Here is a 19,567-nt window from a genome sequence, read left to right as displayed (position 1 = left end):
TCTCAGTTGTAAACTAAAGTAGGAATGTATCAGGGGAGTTGGGTAAGGCTGAGGTCAGAAAGGTGGACACCTTGTAATTCAACAAATACTTCTGAGCACCTGAGCTTTGGCAAGTGCTAGGTGATAACAGTCTTGTGGGGAAGGTGAAGAACCAAGCTGCTCATCAAACACCGAGTGACTTGTCTCCAGCTAATTCTTGCTTTATAGAAACTGGCATTCAAAACCAAGTTAAAGGCACCCCTTCTGGTACATCAAGCCCAGAGCTCACAGATGGTGGTACAGACCTTTCTGTTCCCTGGACCACAGTTCTCTCACAGGGGCTCACCCCATACCAGGAACTAGGGAGGCCCGCAGAGAAATGCAGTCCTGACTACAGGCAAACTTGCAAGGTGGAGCAAAGACTGATTCTTTGGAAAATAACAAGAAAGAGCAAAAAGTATACTATAATGTCAAGCTTTACAGCAATTCATGATTCACAAGGGCTCTTCCACACAAACATTTAACAACAGGGAGGTGATGGGGGGGGCGGGGGCAACAAAGGCGTTGGGGCATCAGCTGAGGGCAGGGCTAGGGCCAGAGAAGAGTGGTCAGAGGACATCCCCTGCTCAGCAAACTCTGGGATCCTCTTGCTTCTTTCTGTTCCGCCCCAACTTTAGTCCCAGGGCCTGTGCCTCACCTCCAGTGGCAGAGGGAAGCAGGGCAGGACCTGAGCTGGTCTCCCCAGGGGCTGATATCGGTTCAGCAGATAGGAAGCTGCCCACAGCTTTCCATAAGGCACCATGCATGGGCTTTGGTGGTTACTGAGTAGATACCCTGACATTTATGGTTTAGGAGACCTGAATCCAAACAGGCTTTTCTGCCCCTCCTGGCATTCTTAGCCAATGCCCTTAGTCCAGCTGTCCCCATCTGAGAATAACACTGGGCTGCTAAGGACCCTGTCAGAGGAGCCTCACGTGGGTTTCCTACGTTGTAAAGGGATGTTACCATTGATACTGTGCTCTTTCCTGCCTGCCAAAGAGGGGACCTGAGGAGCTGGGCTCTCCGTACTCTTCCAGCCTTGACTGCCTGGTATAAATGCTCCCCATGAAATGGGTGGGGTTGGGGGGTGTCAACCCATTGTGTCTGGCGGCAGGGCAGGTAGGCCTGCTGTGGACCACGGTGGAGGGATGCCCAGGCTACACCCGGCCCTGGAGTGGTTCTGGGATGTGGCGTCTGAATCCTCAGTGGCCACTGCTCCTTTGGCCCTGGCTGTGCAAGGGAATCACGAACACAGAGATGTCATCGTAGGACACCTGCCCTTCCTCTGTGAGACCGTCGTCCTTTCCCTGTGTGCTATGTATCAGCATTTGGGCCAGCTCCGAGAACCTGTAGGGACCAACTGCAGATGCACTTTGGGGCCAAAGCAAAGAAGCAAAGCCAGCCCTCGGAGAACTTGCTGCACAGGGCTGGACAGACACATGGGGACCCAAACAATGCGGTCCAGCTGTGGGGCCAGGCAAGCCTCAAGCATGGGAGGGCCACAGGTCGGATCATGGAGATTTTTAGTCTCAGGGATTTCTGAACCCAGAGATTTTGGAGACCTACAGTCACCCCGCAGAAGCTTGAGACAGCCCCGATCCTGACCACCTGCCCTGAGATGAGTTCATTGTCAGTGCTGTCTCCTCAGCCATAGCTACTTCCTGGTGTTGCTGCTGGTACCAACCCAGGCACAGGCAGGTCCCCGGAAGCTACAGTACCTGTGTGGGTCCTCTCGGTTGCCAGGGAGGAAGCTCCGCACTAGCCGTGCCACCTGCTCATTGGATAGGACATCCCAGAGCCCATCAGTTGCCATGACAACCACATCCTCCTCCTGCAGCTCCAGCTGGTCCACATCCAGGACAGTCACCTGCAAGTTAAGCCTGAGGATCCTTAGCACTCCCTTCCCGGGCTCCTGCCAGCCTCATCGTCTGCCTTTCCGGGCAGACGGAAGCTGGTGTGGGCTATTGCCCACTCACCTGTGGGACAGAGAGCAAGAAGGGCTTGAGCTGAATGTTTGTGTCCAGGACTCTGAGCTGATGGTCTCCCAGGCCCCGGGAGACGGCCAGTGTTCCCAGTAACCGAGCCTGGGGACAAGGGAGATGTGAGGTGACAGCAAACAGCCCCAGAGAATGTGCAAGTAAAGCACACAGAAGTGTACTGTGGTCCTTGGGTGCCCTGGGTTGAGGGACAAACATCCTGTAGCCTTGGAGCAAACCCCATGACCCCAGCCACAGCCCCCAAAAGGGACAAAGGAGCTCCCACTTCTGCAGGGGGCAGTTTAGGAGGGGTTCTTAGAGGGTGCCATTCACTGACCTGTCTACCCTGCCCATGGATCAGTGGGTACTTGAGATCTGACTTCTCCACACACTTGTAGCTCCTACCAGGAGACCCAGCATCAATCCAGGCCCTACCCACCCCTCATCTCCCCACAACACAGAGCCCACCCTGCCCGCGGGGAAGAGGACTGCCCCAAGCCCACACACTGGGCCTGACGCTAGGCCTCTCCCCACTGTCTCCCAAACCCACCCCGCTCACCAGCCTCTCATGTGGTGATCCCGGAACAAAACCTTCTGCCCTAAGTCATCCCCCTTCAGTCGCCGAGGGAACTCCAGTCGGGTGAACTCACCAGCCAGAAGCTCAGGGTAGACAAAGGCCTGGGGGTAGGAAGGCATGCTCAGATGAGGCTCTCTCTGGTGGCTTCTGGTGACCCTAGATTCAGGAGTTGGGGCTCCATAACCTTCCTCTGCCAAAGGCACCTACCAGCTGCTGAATCCGCTGCCGCTCAGTCTCTGGGGTGAACTCAGAGCTCAGGGGCCGAACCTCATCTTTCCGTACCAATATGGCCCTGGATGGGGTTGGGGAAGAGAGGGAGAGGCCTGTGGAGCAGGCTCCACCCTCACTCATGGCCTCTCCCAGCCACCAGGGACCAGCTCAAAGCCCCCGATGACTACCGACAGCCTGCAAAGTAAAAGCTCAGCCCTTGGGCCTGGCGCTTGAGCTGTCTGCCCTCCCTCAGATTTGCTGTCCACTCATACCTGACACACCAGGTACACAAACAACTCAGCCAGTCAATCCCTACTTCCATCCCTCCACGTCCAGCCCCCTTTCACTGTCCCCACCACCTCTGGTGCCCACCTGCCGACCCCACCCTGCCTACCCTCCAGGTACTCACCTGCTATCCCCGGCATTGGCCACATACAGCTTTCCCTGCAGGGACACAGCCACCAGGGCTGTGCAGCCGCCCACCTGGCCTGAGGCCTCCAGCTCCCGCCCGATCACCTCATCCTGGGGCAAACCGAGGCCACTTTAGCTGCTGCTTGTACTGCCACCATACCACTCTGTCCCCGATCCCCACCCTACCATTCACTTCCCCACCAACAAGCCTGGTAGTCCCACCCAACCCAAAGTCTGGCTATGACTCCAGGATCCCTGTGGTTAGGAGATCTAGATGTATTCCTTGGGAGGGAGGGAAGTCCTATTCAAAACTGAGGAAGGGAAACCAGCCCCTGCACCAAGGACCATCAAGGTGCACAACGTACGATGCAGGTAAAAGCCCCTAGCACATACTAGGCACTGGATAGGTGGGAGGGGTTAGTGATGGCAATGATGACCATTACTAACAAACCAACCAACCCAATCTTCTCCTCCCAGTGCAAAGATCCAGGGAGACCACCACTGTGTGCTGGGATGCTCCACAACCCAGCGTCCCACAGGTGCCCGGTCCCTTCCCCAGCCAAAGGCCACACTCACACATTCCTGGAAGGCACTCTCCAGAGCCCCGATCACCAAATCTTCCGCCCTAATGCCCTTCTCTTCCACAAACTGGGGATCACTGGGACAGATGCTGTGGCCGCTGAGGTGCATGGGGGGCTGAGTGGCCACCATGCCCTCTACCACGGCCTCCAGCTGCCGGCGGAGGCAGGAGTGCAGGGTGTTGGCAGCCAGGATGGCTGCAGCTGGCCCACCATGCCCATCAAACAGTGCCCAGTAATGACCTGTCAGGAACTGTACAGGAAGGGCTTGGTGTCAGGCTCTGCCTGGCTTCCCCAGTTGTCCCCCCACCTGGCATGGGAAACTAGAGCAAGAACCTGCAGTCCCGGTCCCAGCCTGTTAAGACCGGCTCAGGCCCAGTTGCACTCACCTCCTCTGGGCATGAGGTCAGCCACTCCTGGTCCTCTTCAGCCCCAAACTCACATCTCCGGATGCACAGCTGCCCACAGGCTGCCTGATCCTCATTGAACTCAGATTTCTCCGCATTGATGATCCTGAGGCCAGTAAGTGATCAGAGACCCTTCAGGGACACACCCATGTCCCCACGGGCAGAGACCAAAGCTGGTACATAGAGGGAGGAGCCCTACCTCTGAAGCAGCAGCCCCTATGCTGTCCCTAACACACACCTGGACAAACATAGTGTAAGTTTCCTAACTGTTCAGTAACCTCAGGGTAAGGCAAAACTCAGGCCCCAGCGCCTCTGTGCTGACCTGGGCTGAGAGGTGAGGGTGCGGCTGTCCGAGGAGATCTGGGGCTCCTTTGCCAATCCTCCCCCCCCCCCATCTCGGCCAGATTCCCTGTCCCATACAGCACAGGCCACAACCCAGGGTGAGATGCTGCGTGCGTGTGAGGGGTATCTCCAAAGCCCGCGCGCAGTGTTGGAACTCCACCCAGGGTCCCTGTCTCATCTTGGAAGCCCCAGAGGTGCAGGTCCTTCCCAACTAGTGAGCCTCTCTGAGGGAGGCTGGAGTCCCCAAGAAAAGGCTGCGGTGGGACCGGGGGAAGCTGTCAAGAGTCCCAGATGAGGGCAGAAGGGAGGTAGACACAAGGTTGGGGGACGGGAGCACTGGCTCAGCTTAGGCTGTTTTCCAGGACACCCCAGCAGGGCCGGCACGGAGGCCCGGGATCGGGGTGGAGGGGTGGGGGCGGGGGCCGCGACGGGGCACTCACTCGGCGTAGCCTGCGTTCCAGGGCAGTGCGCGGCCCCGCGCTGGACTGCGCACGGGCCGGACGTCGGGGCGGCGCGGAGCGTCGGCGGTGCCGGGGCCCGAGCCGGAGCCGCGCAGGAAGCGGGGCCGCCGGTAGGGCACGGGGCTGGAGCGCGGCCTGGGCGGCCGCGGCGCGGGCAGCGGACCCCCGGGCAGGAAGCGGCGCCGGAACCAGCCGGCGGACATGGCGCGGAGGCAGGGGGCTGCCGCGCGAGAGGAGGAAGCGGGCCGGGGGCGGGGACGGGCCGGGGAGGGGCGGGGCGGCGACGCCCCCAAACGCCAGCCTCCCGCGGGGAGTGCACGAGCGGCCTGGGCGCCCTCGGGCTTGCCGGGGCCCCTGACGACCCCAAGAAGCAAAGGCTGTTGGCAACCCCACTTCACAGGCAAGAACACTGAGACCTCCAGAGGCGAAGTGGCTTGCCCGCGTCACGCAGCCACCCGAGCGGGCGCAGTGCTGCGGCACACGCGTGGGGTGGTGGCCTTTGCAAGGGAAAAAGTCCTCCTCGTCACCCAGCGAGGTGATGGGGTCATTCCGAGCCTAGCCTAGGCCTGGAGGCTGGGTCCGCGTCCGTGGGGGAGCCTCCGGCCTCCTCCCGCTGGGCCCGGACCTTGCGCAAGGGTTAGATGGGAACAGGATGTGCCTGGAGGTGTCAGACTGACACGTTGAGTAAGAGTCTCAGAGCACAGGGTTCCCTCGGGTGGCCCTTCATTCCCCGCCCATGCAGCCTGTCACCGTCCACCCCCACATGAGGCTTGGTGGCCACCTTGGCGTTCCTCAACCTGAGACTCCTCTCCACACTTCAGGGACAGCCTCCCAAACCACTGCCCCTCCAGTCAAGATGTCGTCTCTGGACAGACAGCAGGATTCTCACTAGAATGTTCGTGACTGGTAGACAAGAGGAATTCATGGTCCCCAGAAAGCTCCAACCAGTCCAAGTTCAGACCTGGAACTAAGGGAAGTGAAAGAATTTCATCCCTGCTGGAGGCAAGATGCTGCAGTCTCTTAACCCCTGACCAGCTGTCACCATGTGGTTAGCAACAGTGTCTCCCTTCACACCTGCAAGTTAACGGAGTGCTTTGTCACCCTTCTGTCACTTAAGCCCAACTCCCTGTGCAGCACTGTTATTTCTGTCTCTTGAGGAGGACTCTGAGGCCCACAGAGGGGAAGTGTCCTGATGCCCAGGGCTCTGCTGTTTCCATTATGACAGTTCAGCTGACTCAAACTCCCCACAGGGGATTTCTCTTCCCCTTTCCTCCTCCAAAAAGGCAGGCTTGCCAACTCAAAGCCCCTGAGGCCCATAGCCCAGGGTCCCCAGGGAGAGCTTCAGGAGGAGTCCCTACCTTTGTCTGGGCTCCCAAGCCTAGCACATGCTCATATGCTGGGTGCAGCAGTGATGGAGGTTGAGTCCCAGCTCTGATGGCGAAGGCCTGCTGGATGGTGCTTGTTCCAGCTGGCAAGGGGGTGGGGGCAAAATCAGAGAAAGCTTCCCGAAGGACACCTGAGCTACGGTCTATCACCAGGACAGAAATGGACCAGGGACCCAGGGTGGGGCAGGCCCAATTCAGTCTGTGGGGTCACCTCTTCATCCCTACCAGCCAACAGCTCAGAGGTTTTTAGTCTAAAATGAGAGGAAACAACACAAGCACAGTCTTTTCTCCATGCCAGTGTCTTGGACTTCGTGGGTGGGATGAATCCTGTCCTTTGAAGCGTATTCAGAGAAGCTCCTGAGATGTCACAGGTGGTCTGTTGCTCAGTGTAGCTGTGGAGCCCTATGGCAGTCCCTTCCTCCCTGTTCCAAGGAGGCCTGAGTGTCCCTTCAGTGCCACCGAGGCTCCTCTGGCTTCTAGGTGGCTTCTGGGAGCCTCTGCTCTGGCTTGGATCCCAAGGCTGACTTTCTTAGTTTTCGACCTAATTTTGCTGAAGCACATCCTCTAACAACTCTCCAAGAAAGGATGACTGGAAGGTCATTTCCTGGATCCTCCCAAGTCTGAAAGGGTTTGTCTCAAAAAAAAAAAAATTTTTTTTTTAAAGTAAGCTCTACGCCCAACATGGGGCAAAATCCTTTGTTTTTGACTGATATTTTAGCTCAGAGTCTGACTTCTCTGTTCATTGTCTTTTGACTGTTGCTTCTGCTGCAGTCTAGGGCCCCTCTCATTCCCAGACCTTTAGATTGGTTGTTCGCCTTTTTCTTTCTCCAGAAGTTTCTAATCTCTTCTGTCTCTGGTGTCTGAAATTGTAGGGGAGGTTCCTTGGGGTGGGTCTCTCTTCATTCTTGGGCTGAGCCCTCCCTGGGGGCCATGCAGCCCCCCACTTTCCAGTGACACCCTTCTCCTAACTGTTCCAATGAACGCAAGCTTGCCCCGCTCCTGGCCTGACACCTCTCCTCAGCTAACTCCGTCCGCATGTGACAGTTTGGGGTGGGGAGGAGCAAGTTTAGCAAAAAAGAAAAAGATTTTTATGCTACATTTTTTTTTCACTCACAAGGAGAATAGTTTTTGTTGAGTCCCATGACTTAAAATTCAAAAGGTGGGGCTCCTGGCTGGCTCATTTGGTGGAACATTCGATGCTTGATCTTGGGGTCGTGAGTTTGAGCCCCACGTTGGGCACAGAGATTACTTAAAAAACAAAAACAAAAACAAAACAAAAACTTTTTTAAAAACCCACAAAATTCAAAAGGTGTAAAGTGTATTTAGTAACAAGTCTCTCCCACAACCCCATCCCCTGGCCATGCAGTTCCCCTCCCCGGAGACATCTAATATTACTAGTTTCTTGTGAATCCTTCCAGAAGTTCCAGGTGTTCCGTGAAAATTCAAGCCAAAAAAAAATTACCTATAAGACAAGAAATAATGAGTGTTGGCAAGGATGTGGAGAAAAGGGAACTCTTGTGCACTGTTGGTGGAAATGTAAACTGGTTGCAGACACTATGGAAAACAGTATGGAGGTTCCTCAAAAAATTAAAAATAGAACTATCATATGATCTATCAATTCCATTTCTGGATATCTATCTGAAGAAAGTGTAATCAACATCTTGAAAACATATCTGCACCCCCATTTTCACTGCAGCATTGTTTACAACAGCCAAAACATGGAAACAACCAAAATGTCTACTGTCAGATGAATGGTTAAAGACAATGTGGTACACAACCACACACACAGGAATATTATTCAGCCATAAAAAAGAAGGACAGTCTGCCATTTGCAACAGCACAGATGGACCTTGAGGACTTTATGCTAAATAAGTCAGACAGAGGAAGATAAACACTGTATGATCTCACTTATATGTGGAATCTAAACAAAATTTCAAATCCGTAGGCACAGAAAATGGACTGCTTGTTGTCAGAAGTGTGGGGGCGGGGTGGACAAAATGGGTGAAATTGGTCAAAAGGTATAAACCTTCAGTTATAAATAAGTGCTGGGCGGGGGCACCTGGGTGGCTCTGTTGATTAAGCATCCAACTTCAGGTCATGGTCTCAAAGTTCATGAGTTCGAGCCCCATATGGGGCTCTCTGCTGTCAGCACAGATCCTGCTTCATTCAGATCCTCTGTCTCCTTCTCTCTGCCCCTCCCCTGCTTGCTCTCTCTCTCAAAAATAAATATATATTAAAAAAAATAAGTTCGTTCTGTGGGTGTAATCTATAGCATGGTGACTATAGTTAATGCTGCTGTATTGCATATTTGAAAGTTACTAAGAGTAGATTCTAAAAGTTCTCATAAGAAAAATAATTATAACTATGTGTGGTGATGGATGTTACCTAAACTTATTGTAGTCATTTCACGATATATACAAATATTGAATCTTGTACACTTAACACTGATACAATGGGATTTGTAAATTATATCTCAATTTAAGTAATTTAAAAATTACATATATATAAAATCTTTCCTTCTCCCCTCCTTTTCTTTCCACAAATGATAGCATACTCTGTGCCATATCCTATACTTGAAATTTTCATAAAAGATACCTCTTTTTTTGTTAGTCCTCGAAAAGCTGCCTTATTGTTAAGGTTACAGAGTAGTCTCTGCAAAAATGCAGACTTTATGTAGCTAGCCCCCCAGTGATGGACATTTAGATTGTTTTCAGTTATTTGCTTTACAGTTTTTTTGTGGGGGCGATATTGGTAGGATCAGTTCCTAGTAATGGAATTGCTGGATCAAAGGCATTTGTTGTTCATAGCAGCACCATTCACAATAGCCAAAAGTGGAAACAACACAAATGTCATCAGCTGGATGAATGGATAAACAAATTCTGGTATATACGCACAATGGAATATTATTCAGCCATAAAAAAGAACGAAGTACTGATATGTGCTACAATGTAGATGAACCTCCAAACAATTATGCTAAGTGAAAAAAAGCCAGATATAAAAGGTCACATGTTTTATGCCTCCATTCATATGAACTATCCAGAATAGGTAAATCCATGGAAATAGAAAGAAGACTGGTGGTTGCAGGGACCGGAGGAGGGAGGAATGGGGAGTAACTGCTTAACAGGTACGGTTTTCTTTTGGGGTGATGAATTTTTTTTTTTTTTAATAGGCTTCACACTCAGCACAGAGCCCAATGCAGGACTTGAACTCACAACCCTGAGGCCAAGACCTGAGCTGAGGGGAGCCTGGGTGGCTCAGTCAGTTAAGTGTCCGATTCTTGACTTCGGCTCAGGTCATGATCTTGCGGTTCGTGAGTTTGAGCCCCTCATTGGACTCTGCACTGACAGTGTGGAGCCTGCTTGGGATTCTCCCTCTCTCTCTCTCTCTTCCTCCCTCTCTCTCTGCCCCTCCCCTGCTTGTGCTCTCTTTCTCTCTCTCAAAATAAATAAACATAAAAAAAAAAAAAGAGCTGAGATCAAGAGTTGAACACCTAACCAACCGTGCCACCCAGCACCCAGGCACCCCAATGAAAATGTTCTAGAACAGGAGATGGTGGTTGCACAACATAGTGAATGTACTGCCTTGATCCCTTTAAGATGGTTAATTTTGTTATGTGAATTTCACTTCAATTAAAAAAAAGGGGGGGTATACACATTCACAATTTTGTAGATATTGTTCTACATGAAGGTTTACTCTTCCATCAGCCTATTTTCCCATAGTATTTCATTAAGGTTTTTAATCTTTCTCTATAGATAAAAATATGCAAGTCTAGTTTGATTTCCATTTATCTTATTAAGAAGGGATAACCAATTTCTATAGGTCTGAGAGACCTATTTGTATTTCTTTTTCTGTGGGTAGTCTGTACTCTTTTACCCCATTTCTTAGTGAGATTTTGGGGTTTTTTCTTATTGATTTATGAGAGCTCTTTATTTTGAAATGAATTACAAGTATGTTGTTTGTAGCCAATTACAGTTTATTGTTTGTATTTTGACTTTGATGGTGGCTTTTTCCATGTAGACTTTTAATTTTTTAATGTTTATTTATTTTTGAGAGAGAGAGAGAGAGAGAGAGAGAGCAATTGGAGGAGAGGCAGGAGAGAGGGGACAGAGGATTTGAAGTGCACTGACAGCAGAGAGCCCAATGCGGAGCTTGAACTCAGAAACCGTGAGATCATGACCTGAGCCGAAGTCGGACGCTCAACTGATGAGCCACCCAGACACCCCTAGACTTCCATTTTTTTTTTAATTTAATATAAATGAATTTACATATTTTATTTTTTTTTCTTTTATGCCTTTTGAGTTTGGTGACATACTTAGAAGGCCCCCTTCACTCCAAGATTCTACAAACTTTTCCCTTTTTTCTTCAGTATTTTTATAGTTCACTCTTGTTGTTGTTTTTAACATTTAAACTTTTGATCCACATGAAAAAACCAGTAGGTTCTAATAATTTCGATGGCTGACTCTGTGTTGAGAAACATCAGAAAGAATGGAGCAATCAACCTGTTTCTGGATACTGTGTTCATCCCAGGACTCCTCTGAGGAGCCATGTGCAGCTTTCTCATCTTTCTGCCTGAAACCAGATCTCAGCCAGAGATGGAGTCTGTTTGGGTACTCTGCTGGCCCTTGGGCTCCCTGCCTGCATCCCAGGCTCTGAAGCTGAGTGGGACTGTCTCCCAGTGCGTTTCCTTCCCTGGTCAAACCTTCATCATTGAGGTGTGAGATTGTGATGGAAGGCTCAAGGGCCACTGAACAAAAGGATTTCTCCTCCTTTGTTCCATATCTTGAGTATGGAAACTCAAGGAAACTAACCTAAGGAAACTAAGGTTCTTGTGGACACTCACTACCTTGTCGACCTGCATCAAATCACTTCATCTCTCCAAACCTCAGATTCTTCAACTGTAAAAGAGAGACAATAACACCTACCTCCTAGGGTTGTCAGGAGGATTAAATGTGTCCAGTGCATAGTAAGTGTGCAACATAAAGACTCTAATTATTTTTAAGTGAACTCTATGCCCAACATGGGGCTTGAACTCATGACCCTGAGATCAAGAGTTGCACGCTCTACTGACTGAGCCAGCCAGGTGCCCTGAGACTCTAGTTGTTTATTCATTTGTTTAGTTGGCAAATAATTCTGAACACTTACCAATGCTGAGCACTGTTCTAGGTGTTGGGGATACAGCAGGAACAGAACTTAACTACTGGTAAAGGGAAGACAATAAACAAATAAGCAGGTAAGTATATGTATCAGGCAGTGATGGGGAGTCTGGGTGGCTCAGTCAGTTAAGTGTCCAACTCTCAATTCCAGCTCAGGTCATGATCTCACGGTTCTCGGGTTCAAGACCAGTGTCGGGCTCCATGCTGATGGTGCAGAGGCTACTTGGGATTCTCTATATATATCTCAAAATAAATAAACTTAAAAGAGAGAGAGAGAGAGAGAGAGGGAGAGAGAATGATGTAGGCAGTGGTAAGCCAGGCAACAGGGAGACCTTACAGTTAAGGTAGTCACAGTTCATTCAGTGATAGACATTTCTACAGGGAACATAAATTTATTGTTTTTCATTAACCTGTTTTCTTGGCTAATTCCTGTTTCCAAGAAGTTGATGCTCTTATGCTTCTGTGGAATTGCCAAGTGCTCTGATGGAAGTGGCCAGGTCTGAGAGCTGATGTAACTGTTGGCTCTGTGTTGCTGTCCCATCTGTGCTGTGGCAGGGCTGAGTTGGGGACTTGCCTGTAAGCTATTCTCCCAAGGGCAGGCTGTGAGGCCACACAGAGTTTTTAGTTTCTATTGTGAGTTCTGGGGTCAAGGTGAGCACTACACAGGTCCAGTTTTCAGGGTGCATAGGAAGATAAATAAGAAAATACTTCAATTGTGTGTTTGTTGTACTCTCAGGAGATGAGAAGCCCAGGGCTTGGGGCACACAGAGGAGGGTGCAATGCTACTTATTCAGCATGGGGTAGTGAGACAGTGAGCAGGGAGTTCAAGCTGGGGCCAGATGCAAGGCAGGCCCCATACTCCATCATCAATTCTCAGCAATCCCAGCCCTCAAAGGTGGCCTCCTTCCCAATCTTCCCAACCAAAGTCCCGAGACAGGCTCTGTGGTCTTGTGCTCATCCCTGGCTCAACGTGGCCTGTAAGATACATTATGTTCATTGGCTGGTAACAGCAGGGCTAATGCCAGAGAAGGCAAAGCTGCTGGGTGTGGAGCCAGAAGTAGATTAGGAGTTGGGAAGTTACTCACTCGCCAAGCTCTGGCCCTCCTTCAACCTCTGGGCCTTTGCACATGTAGTTTCCTCTTCTCAGAAAACTTTTCCCTCCGCTCTGCCAGGTTGACCTCCAGGTCTCCACTCAAACTTCACCTCCTCCTAGTGGCCCCTTGCTCTCTGGGCAGGGCCCTCACCACCACAGGTTCATTTGCTAACTGCCAGGTAGGTCAGTCTGGCTCCCACAATCAGGGCAGGGCCTGTAGCCAGACCGGCCTCGAGGTGCCAGTGCGTCGCAGGGGGCGCTCAGGAAACGTCTCTAGGAAAAGGGATGCCGCTCAAAAACACAGGCGCTTCCATCCTCATGCAAACCCCTTCCCGGCCATAAGTGAGGGTACGCGCGGATCTCACCCCACTTGGAAACCCACCTAGATTGGGGCGCAGAGACTCGCGCGCGCACTCCCGGACGCGCCCCGGCCACAGACCCGTCGGCTCACGGTCTATAGGCACACGCGCGCGCATGAGTGCGCCCACGGATGCCCGACCACACGGAGGCCTCACCACACGGAGGCCCCGTTCTTCCCCACAAACAGCACGCGCAGGCGCGCGGACACGCCGACCAACTCCGCGCGAAAGTCTCACCCGGAACAAGACGCACGGTGCGCGCACGCGCGGCCCCGAGTCCCCGCCCCCTCTCGGCCTCGCCCGTCGGGGGCGGGGCGCTCTGGGCCGGGTCCTGCGGCACCGCCCGGGAAGCTGCGCGAGGCTGGGCGGCCGCCGCCACATCCTCCTCCTCCTCCGGGTCCAGGCGAGCGGAGCGGGTCCAGGGCCGAGCCGAGGGCTCCAAGGGCGCTGGTGGAGCGGGGCACGGAGCCATGGCGCACCAGACGGGCATCCACGGTGAGGGAGGATGGTGGGCGGCCAGGGAGCCGAGGGTATCCGCTCGAGGCTGCGCCCCCTCCCCGGCGCTCAGCCATTCTCTCCTCCCTGGCACCAGCCTAGGGAAGCTTCCTGTTCTCTTTTGCAGCCGGCGGTCGCCTAGGGTGGGCACATATGGGGGCGTGCGACTTACTGTGCATAGTTGGGAGTGGGTGTGCATGTACACAGCTGTAGTGGAAATATCTGTGTACCCATCTGAGCGTGGATGTGCTTGTGTGTGCCTATCTATATATTTTTGTTCCTTTCTGGGGGTGGGTGTACCCGGATGTGCACATCTGGGGGAGTGTGCACGCATGTGCACTTGTGTGTACAGTTCTGGGTGTGCACATCTGGATGTGACTGCTTGTGTATGTCTAGGGTCATTCATGCACATGCACTAATAGCTGATTGAATGGACACTGTCGCATGGAACCATCTTTAGGCATCAGTGTTTTGTGACTGTGTGCACATGTCTGTGGGTGTCTGTGTGCACAGTTTGGGTACATCTCAATGTGCATTTGTTACCATGGATGCATGTAGCAGATGTGTCTGTGTAAGGATTGTATGGGTTTGTGTCTGTATGAGGAGGGGTCCCTGACCTTTGACTCCTGCCTGGACCCTCACATACTTGAGCAAGCTAGACTGGGGAAAACCTGGGACAGGGCCTTCACAGTGGGATGGGGAGAGTTGCCAATCTGACCTTGACCTCTGACCTCCCTACCATTTTCCACTCTGATCTCCTGAGTCTGCCCCAGCTAGGGTTAGAAGGTGCCAGCTCCAGGCTGAAGGCAGAGAAAAGGGTCCAAATATGGGGTTTGTGAGGAGGGTCCTGGCTTTAGAGACTCCAGGCCAGCTCTCCCTACCCCAAGCCTCTCCAGCCTAGAGCATCATCCCATTCCCCAAGGGCTTAGTTTCCTCTTTACACTGGCTGGGGAGAAGCAGGAACCAGGTGTCCTGACCTCTCTGGGGCCTCAGTGTCCCCCTCTGTCCCTAGCCTGGGAGGACTTCCTGGCCTGTGGGAAAAGCCCAGGCTGCTTGCCCAGACAGTCTGGTGGTTTGGCCATCAGCCATTCCTCCCACCACACCAGGATCCCCAACCCCGGGGACACCACCACCATCGACCAGCCTGACTGCCTGGATCTTGACTTGGCTTGTGGTTGTGGCCGCTTGGTGGCTAGACCGCCTAGAGGGTTTCCCTGGCCCCGCCCCACAGGACCAGAAAAGGCCAGAGTCTGGGTCAGGGCCAGCCTCCTACCAGGTGGGCCAGCTTCTCCAGAAGGAGCTGGAGGAGCTGGAGGGGTGGCTTCATGACTCAGCCCACAGAAGGGAACACTGCCCCCTGGACCTGCCCCTTCCTTCCCCTTTGTCTGGTCACTGCTGCTGCCTCCATCTGGAGGAGATCGGAAGCTGTGGCCCCTGCTCCCTGCTCAGGGCTGACAGGTCCTGTGGCCAGGGCTCTGCCTCACTCCTTCATTTCCCACATGGTGAGACAGGCCTGGCTAGGGGATCACTGGGAAGTGCCCATGAGCAGCTCTCTCCTTCCCATTTCTGGCCTGGGGAGGTGGAAGCTGAGATCAATTGCCCTGGATGCCCAGATGCCAGCCCAGTGTGGCCATACCTGTGGATCTGGTGACCTCAGAGCAGGACGAGGGAGGGGGTGAGGGAGGGACTTGTAACTTGAGGCTATGGGGTAAGGGGAGGGCAGGGCAGCAGAGGCAGAAGGGTGGGGGGGGGGGGAGCATGAATCTTTGATGATAGAGGCTCTGGTGTCCCAGGCCTGGCCTCTGGATTATTGATGGTGGCTGAGGAGTCATGGGGTGGGGGGCGGGGAATGTCTCTTCCACTACTGGGGTGTCACTTTGTCTTAGTAACTCTAGAAGGGGCGTGGCAGCCTCTCCCTTAGGGGAGCTTCTTGGCTTTCCCTCCCAGAAGGTCTGAGCAGGTGGAAAGGGCAGTTCAGCACAGCCTGCTCTGCCATCATTACAGTAGTAAATTTACAGTAGTAAAATTTTAAATTTAACAATTATTCGTAAAGTCCGCACTACTGAGCATTTTTTCCCCATCTACTCCTTAGCACAGCCCTCTGCACGTTGAGAGTATTAGCTCCACAGTATAGATGAGTCTGAGGCTCAGTGAGGTCAGAGGTCACACACAACTATGGGAAAGGTGGAGACCCAGAGGCCAGGCTTTTCCTCAGGGATTTGCTTGGGGTCTGCTGATAAGCAGCCCTGTCCTCGCCCAGTGGGACTGTGTCTCCATGCCATGGTACTTGGTTGGGACCCTGCTCCCCCAGAGGCCATGGAGGATGGTACACAGCCTGACTTCTCAGGCTCAGGGTCACCCTGCATGAGGGCCCCTGAGGACATGACCAGAGTTTGTTTTCCTAAAGGCCCCCACCCCCTGCCCTCAAGCTGCCCAGTCTGGGCCCTATAAATATTCTCTGACCTCAGCTCTCCAGCTGTGTTCCTGCAGAATTCTTCTGACCCCTGGATAGCCTCAAGGTCATGCTGGCCTGGCCCTAGCACACGTAGAGACCCAAGTCGGGCCCCTCCTCACTTGAACTTTGGTTTCTGTGTCTTTACCACTGGTAGATCTGTGACGTTCCTGGTCTCACCTCTGTGTTTGGGTCCTTGGTCATTGGCTGTCATCTTCCAGCTGTGACCCAAGGACCAAGACAGGGTCTGTTTTGGAGAGTTCCTGATTGCCATTCCTCCTCTAGGAGCATTCTGGACTGCCTAAGGGCTGGGGACTTAGTGCCCCTAGCAGGGTTGTGCTAGGGCAGGGCTGTGCTAGGGCTGGGCTCAGGACCTCTCAGGGTTAGGCAGCCTGGCTGGTGGGCTGGGTGTGCATGTGTGTGTGTTTGTGTGTATGCTTTGTACATCTTCTTGCCTGGACATGTCTTAGCCGGGTTCTGCATTTGCCTATGTGTTTGTGAACACACTCTGGGGACTGTGTTCTTGTGTATGTTTGTGTGTCGAAATGTGTGTGTCCATTTATGTTTGACCAGCTGAATATGTTGTCACGTGTGAGGGTATTTGCATTTCTCCTCCACTGTGTCACATAGATGTTTATGTGTTACATTCACATGTGCTGGACTGAGCACGTACCTGATGGCACATGCAACAGGTGGTGCACGTGTGCGTGTATGTGTGCGTGTGATTGCATGTGTGTGTTAACGGACATAGTGGTCAGTGCATACTGGGGGCATGTGTTCATGTATTTCTGTTTGTGGATATGACAGAACTGGGAGTGTCAGAGGCCACTTCAGTGCTGGGCCTTCCTAGGGGACAGGGGACAGTTGGGGGCCATTCACTCTGGTTAGCCTGGCCTGGCCCAGAGCCTGCCCCGGCCCAGAGCCTGCCCCATCCTTGAATGTGCTGGCCCATCCCTGCCTACCCTGTCACCAGAGCTATCTCAGCCAGCAGGCCACACTGCTGGCTAAATTTGGGAGCTTATGTTTGTGGACCGTGTCAGGTTCCCAGTCACATGGGGGGGCCATATTTAACCCGGCTCCCAGCTCCACCACCAGACCCCACAGGACGGAGCAGGCCCTGAACGTGTCCCTGCCCACCCTGCTCACGCTGCCTGCTTATCCCTCACCATGTTTCTTGTTCTTGTAGCCACCGAAGAGCTGAAGGAATTCTTCGCCAAGGCACGGGCTGGCTCTATCCGGCTCATCAAAGTCGTCATTGAGGACGGTGAGTGCCCCGTACTGCCCCCTTTGATAAGCTAGGGCATAGGTGGGGGGCTAGACCCAGCTGCTTCTCTGGGAGCTGCCGGGACATTTGCCTCTAGCCCCTTCAGGACCTCACTTGCTCCCTCTGGGGACTGGAGATGCTTTGTAGAAGAGCGTCACTGGTGGGCATGATCATTACCCCTGTTACACAGAACAAGAAATAAGAGCTGGGACGACAGCAAGGAGGGCCCTGCCCAGAGGTCCTGTCCAGCTCCCCAGAGGCTATGTGGGGGTCAGAGGCCTAGCCAGGATGCTATGCTGGGCATGGGAGCAGGAGATCAGTGAGGCCAGGCACTGCCCCATGTGGCGAGTGCCACTCACCTCCCTCTATGATCGGCAGGCTGGCGTGACCGGGGGGGAGTCCCAAGGAGAAGCTGGGGCCCTGCCCTTGGGAAGTGCCCCTACAACAGGGCAAAGGGACTCGTGCCCAGCTTGGTTTGACAACATGACCGGGGGATTCCAGGCTTGGCTGAGCCTTGGCCGAGCCTTGGCCTGGACACTGGGAACCTGAGGTTTGCACAGGGTGGGTGCTCCTCATATTGGGGTGGGAGTGGGTGAGCTTGAGCTGAGGCTTGAAGTGGGGGGGAGGGTTTGGGGAGGTAGAGGATGAAGCTGAGGCTTGGTGGCGACTCCTCCCCTTCCCTTCGTGCTAAGGGTTGTCCCTAGAGGTGATGGGTACAGACACTGGGCGTGGGCTGGGCGCCCCATGAATCCTTGGTAGCCAGCAGTAGTGGGCCCTTTAGGGCCACCCCCGCAAATGGGCTTGGTGCCCAGCTAACTTTTCACCCATTGAATTGGTACAAAGCAAGTTCTACCCAGACCCAGAATTCACCCCAGACTTTAGTGCCAGAGCTGTGCTGGATTTTGTCCAGGGTCCCCAAGTTCAGATGCCCTCAGAGGTCAGGTCGTGGTCACTATAGTAGGTCAAGAATGAAGGCTTCCCGTGGTGACAGGCCACAGCCTCCCTGCCCCCTGAAGAGATAGACTCATCAACCTTAGCTCTCAGCCTTCCCTGTCGCCTCCCAGACAGGACACCTCTACTAATGTTTACCAGGAGGAATCTCTAGGTGGGCTCTTATCTCTGTTCTGCATTTTAGTTGTTGGGGCACCTGGGAGTCCCCAGGAAGGTTCAGGCATCTTGACAGGGAGCCACTGCCCATCTCCTACTGAGTGAGGCTTGAGCTCCTTCTAGAGTATCCGTTAATTCCACTTATTATGTAAAACTTCCCATTTTGAAAATGTTGGCAACAAATTAAACACTGTTGGCAGTACTGTTGGGCCGACTGCCTGCTGGTTTTCACCCTTGACCCCATCTGAGTTCTAGAAGGATAGGCAAGGAGTCCGAGGCCTGCAGAGAGGCAGCTGGGCTGGTGGGCCTGGCATGTTTGGCCCTCATCAGGAGGGCCTGGTGGTCAGGTACCCCCTGGCCAGGTGTTGATTAACGCTTGCCCCAGGTCTTCTGCCACCCTGGGACTGTGCACCCCTGGGCTGATGTTGGGTGCCCACCCAAGACCCTGTGGGTGGATAGGTCAAGTATATGTCCAGCCTCAATGGCCCATTCAGCCAGTGTGCACCAGCCAGGGAGGTGGCCGGCCTATTGACCCCAGGCGTTAAGAGGTTTGTTAATTTGGTGGGGAGGGGACTACAGCTGGCCAGTGGCAACAGAGTACAGATTTATATAGTATCTGATAAGAGCCCCTGTCTCCCTCTTTCCCACATGCTTTTGCTCTGGCAGGTCCCTGTGGCCTGAGGCTAGGCCCACCTCCCTCAGCACAGTTGTTCTGAGAATGGTGTGCTGCGGGTTCCCCTAGAATCTTTGGCCAAGGGAGGAGGGGAGCAGGAAGTGACACAGTGGGACTGTGCCATGCCAGTGGGGTGGGTCTGAGTGTGTGGGTGATTGTGAGGGGACTGCATTGTTGGTGGCTGTGGGCAATGAAGCCACATGTCTTCTCGTGTTTGTCCGTGCTTAGTTATCTGTGGGAGCATTCTCGAGGCCATTTCTGTGCATATGTGTGTGCGTTCATATAGCTGGCAGCTCTGTGCTTCATTCATTCGTTCGCTTGTTCGCAGATTCAGTCACGTAGCCTCATCTTTCAGGGACGTGGGGGCTCCAGGGAAAGGTGGGTGGAGTGGCCGGCAGACCTGAGCCCCAGCCAAGAAGGCCCACGGTCTGAGGTGGGTATGGGAGATAGCTACTCCTTGGCTCACCCGGCCTCTGCCCCCAGAGCAGCTCGTGCTAGGCGCCTCGCGGGAGCTGGCGGGCTGCTGGGACCAGGACTACGACAGGGCCGTGCTGCCGCTGCTGGATGCCCAGCAGCCCTGTTATCTGCTCTACCGCCTGGACTCGC

At 53.4% G+C, this 19,567-nt stretch overlaps 1 protein-coding gene and 1 long non-coding RNA gene across 4 annotated transcripts; both read right to left on the bottom strand.

The window, feature by feature from the left end:
• Positions 1-382: 382 nt before the first annotated feature.
• Positions 383-7,604, bottom strand: PPM1M (protein phosphatase, Mg2+/Mn2+ dependent 1M). Of its 3 annotated transcripts, XM_045493036.1 has the most exons (12): positions 7,480-7,602; positions 6,339-6,448; positions 4,960-6,054; positions 4,160-4,283; positions 3,769-4,023; positions 3,191-3,303; positions 2,779-2,863; positions 2,554-2,672; positions 2,332-2,395; positions 1,995-2,102; positions 1,737-1,885; positions 383-1,365 (listed from the first exon to the last, which is right to left on the bottom strand). In XM_045493036.1, exons 3-12 carry the CDS (start codon positions 5,181-5,183, stop codon positions 1,221-1,223), a joined length of 1,386 nt encoding a protein of 461 aa, XP_045348992.1. In that variant the 5' UTR covers positions 5,184-6,054; positions 6,339-6,448; positions 7,480-7,602; the 3' UTR covers positions 383-1,220. The 3 variants fall into 3 exon arrangements, with proteins under 3 accessions (XP_045348992.1, XP_045348993.1, XP_045348994.1); XM_045493037.1 differs by lacking the exon at positions 1,995-2,102 and having other exon boundaries at positions 7,480-7,604; XM_045493038.1 differs by lacking the exon at positions 3,769-4,023 and having other exon boundaries at positions 7,480-7,603.
• Positions 7,605-10,608: 3,004 nt separating this feature from the next.
• LOC123605708 lies at positions 10,609-13,232 on the bottom strand. Its single transcript, XR_006715859.1, has 2 exons — positions 12,994-13,232; positions 10,609-12,884 (listed from the first exon to the last, which is right to left on the bottom strand). It is a non-coding gene; the product is annotated as an uncharacterized LOC123605708 (long non-coding RNA).
• Between the last annotated feature and the right edge of the window lie 6,335 nt (positions 13,233-19,567).

This window comes from Leopardus geoffroyi, chromosome A2, assembly GCF_018350155.1.
Source record: "Leopardus geoffroyi isolate Oge1 chromosome A2, O.geoffroyi_Oge1_pat1.0, whole genome shotgun sequence".
Classification (NCBI taxonomy): Eukaryota; Metazoa; Chordata; class Mammalia; order Carnivora; family Felidae; genus Leopardus; species Leopardus geoffroyi.
This window is presented reverse-complemented; position numbering and strand designations above follow the sequence as displayed.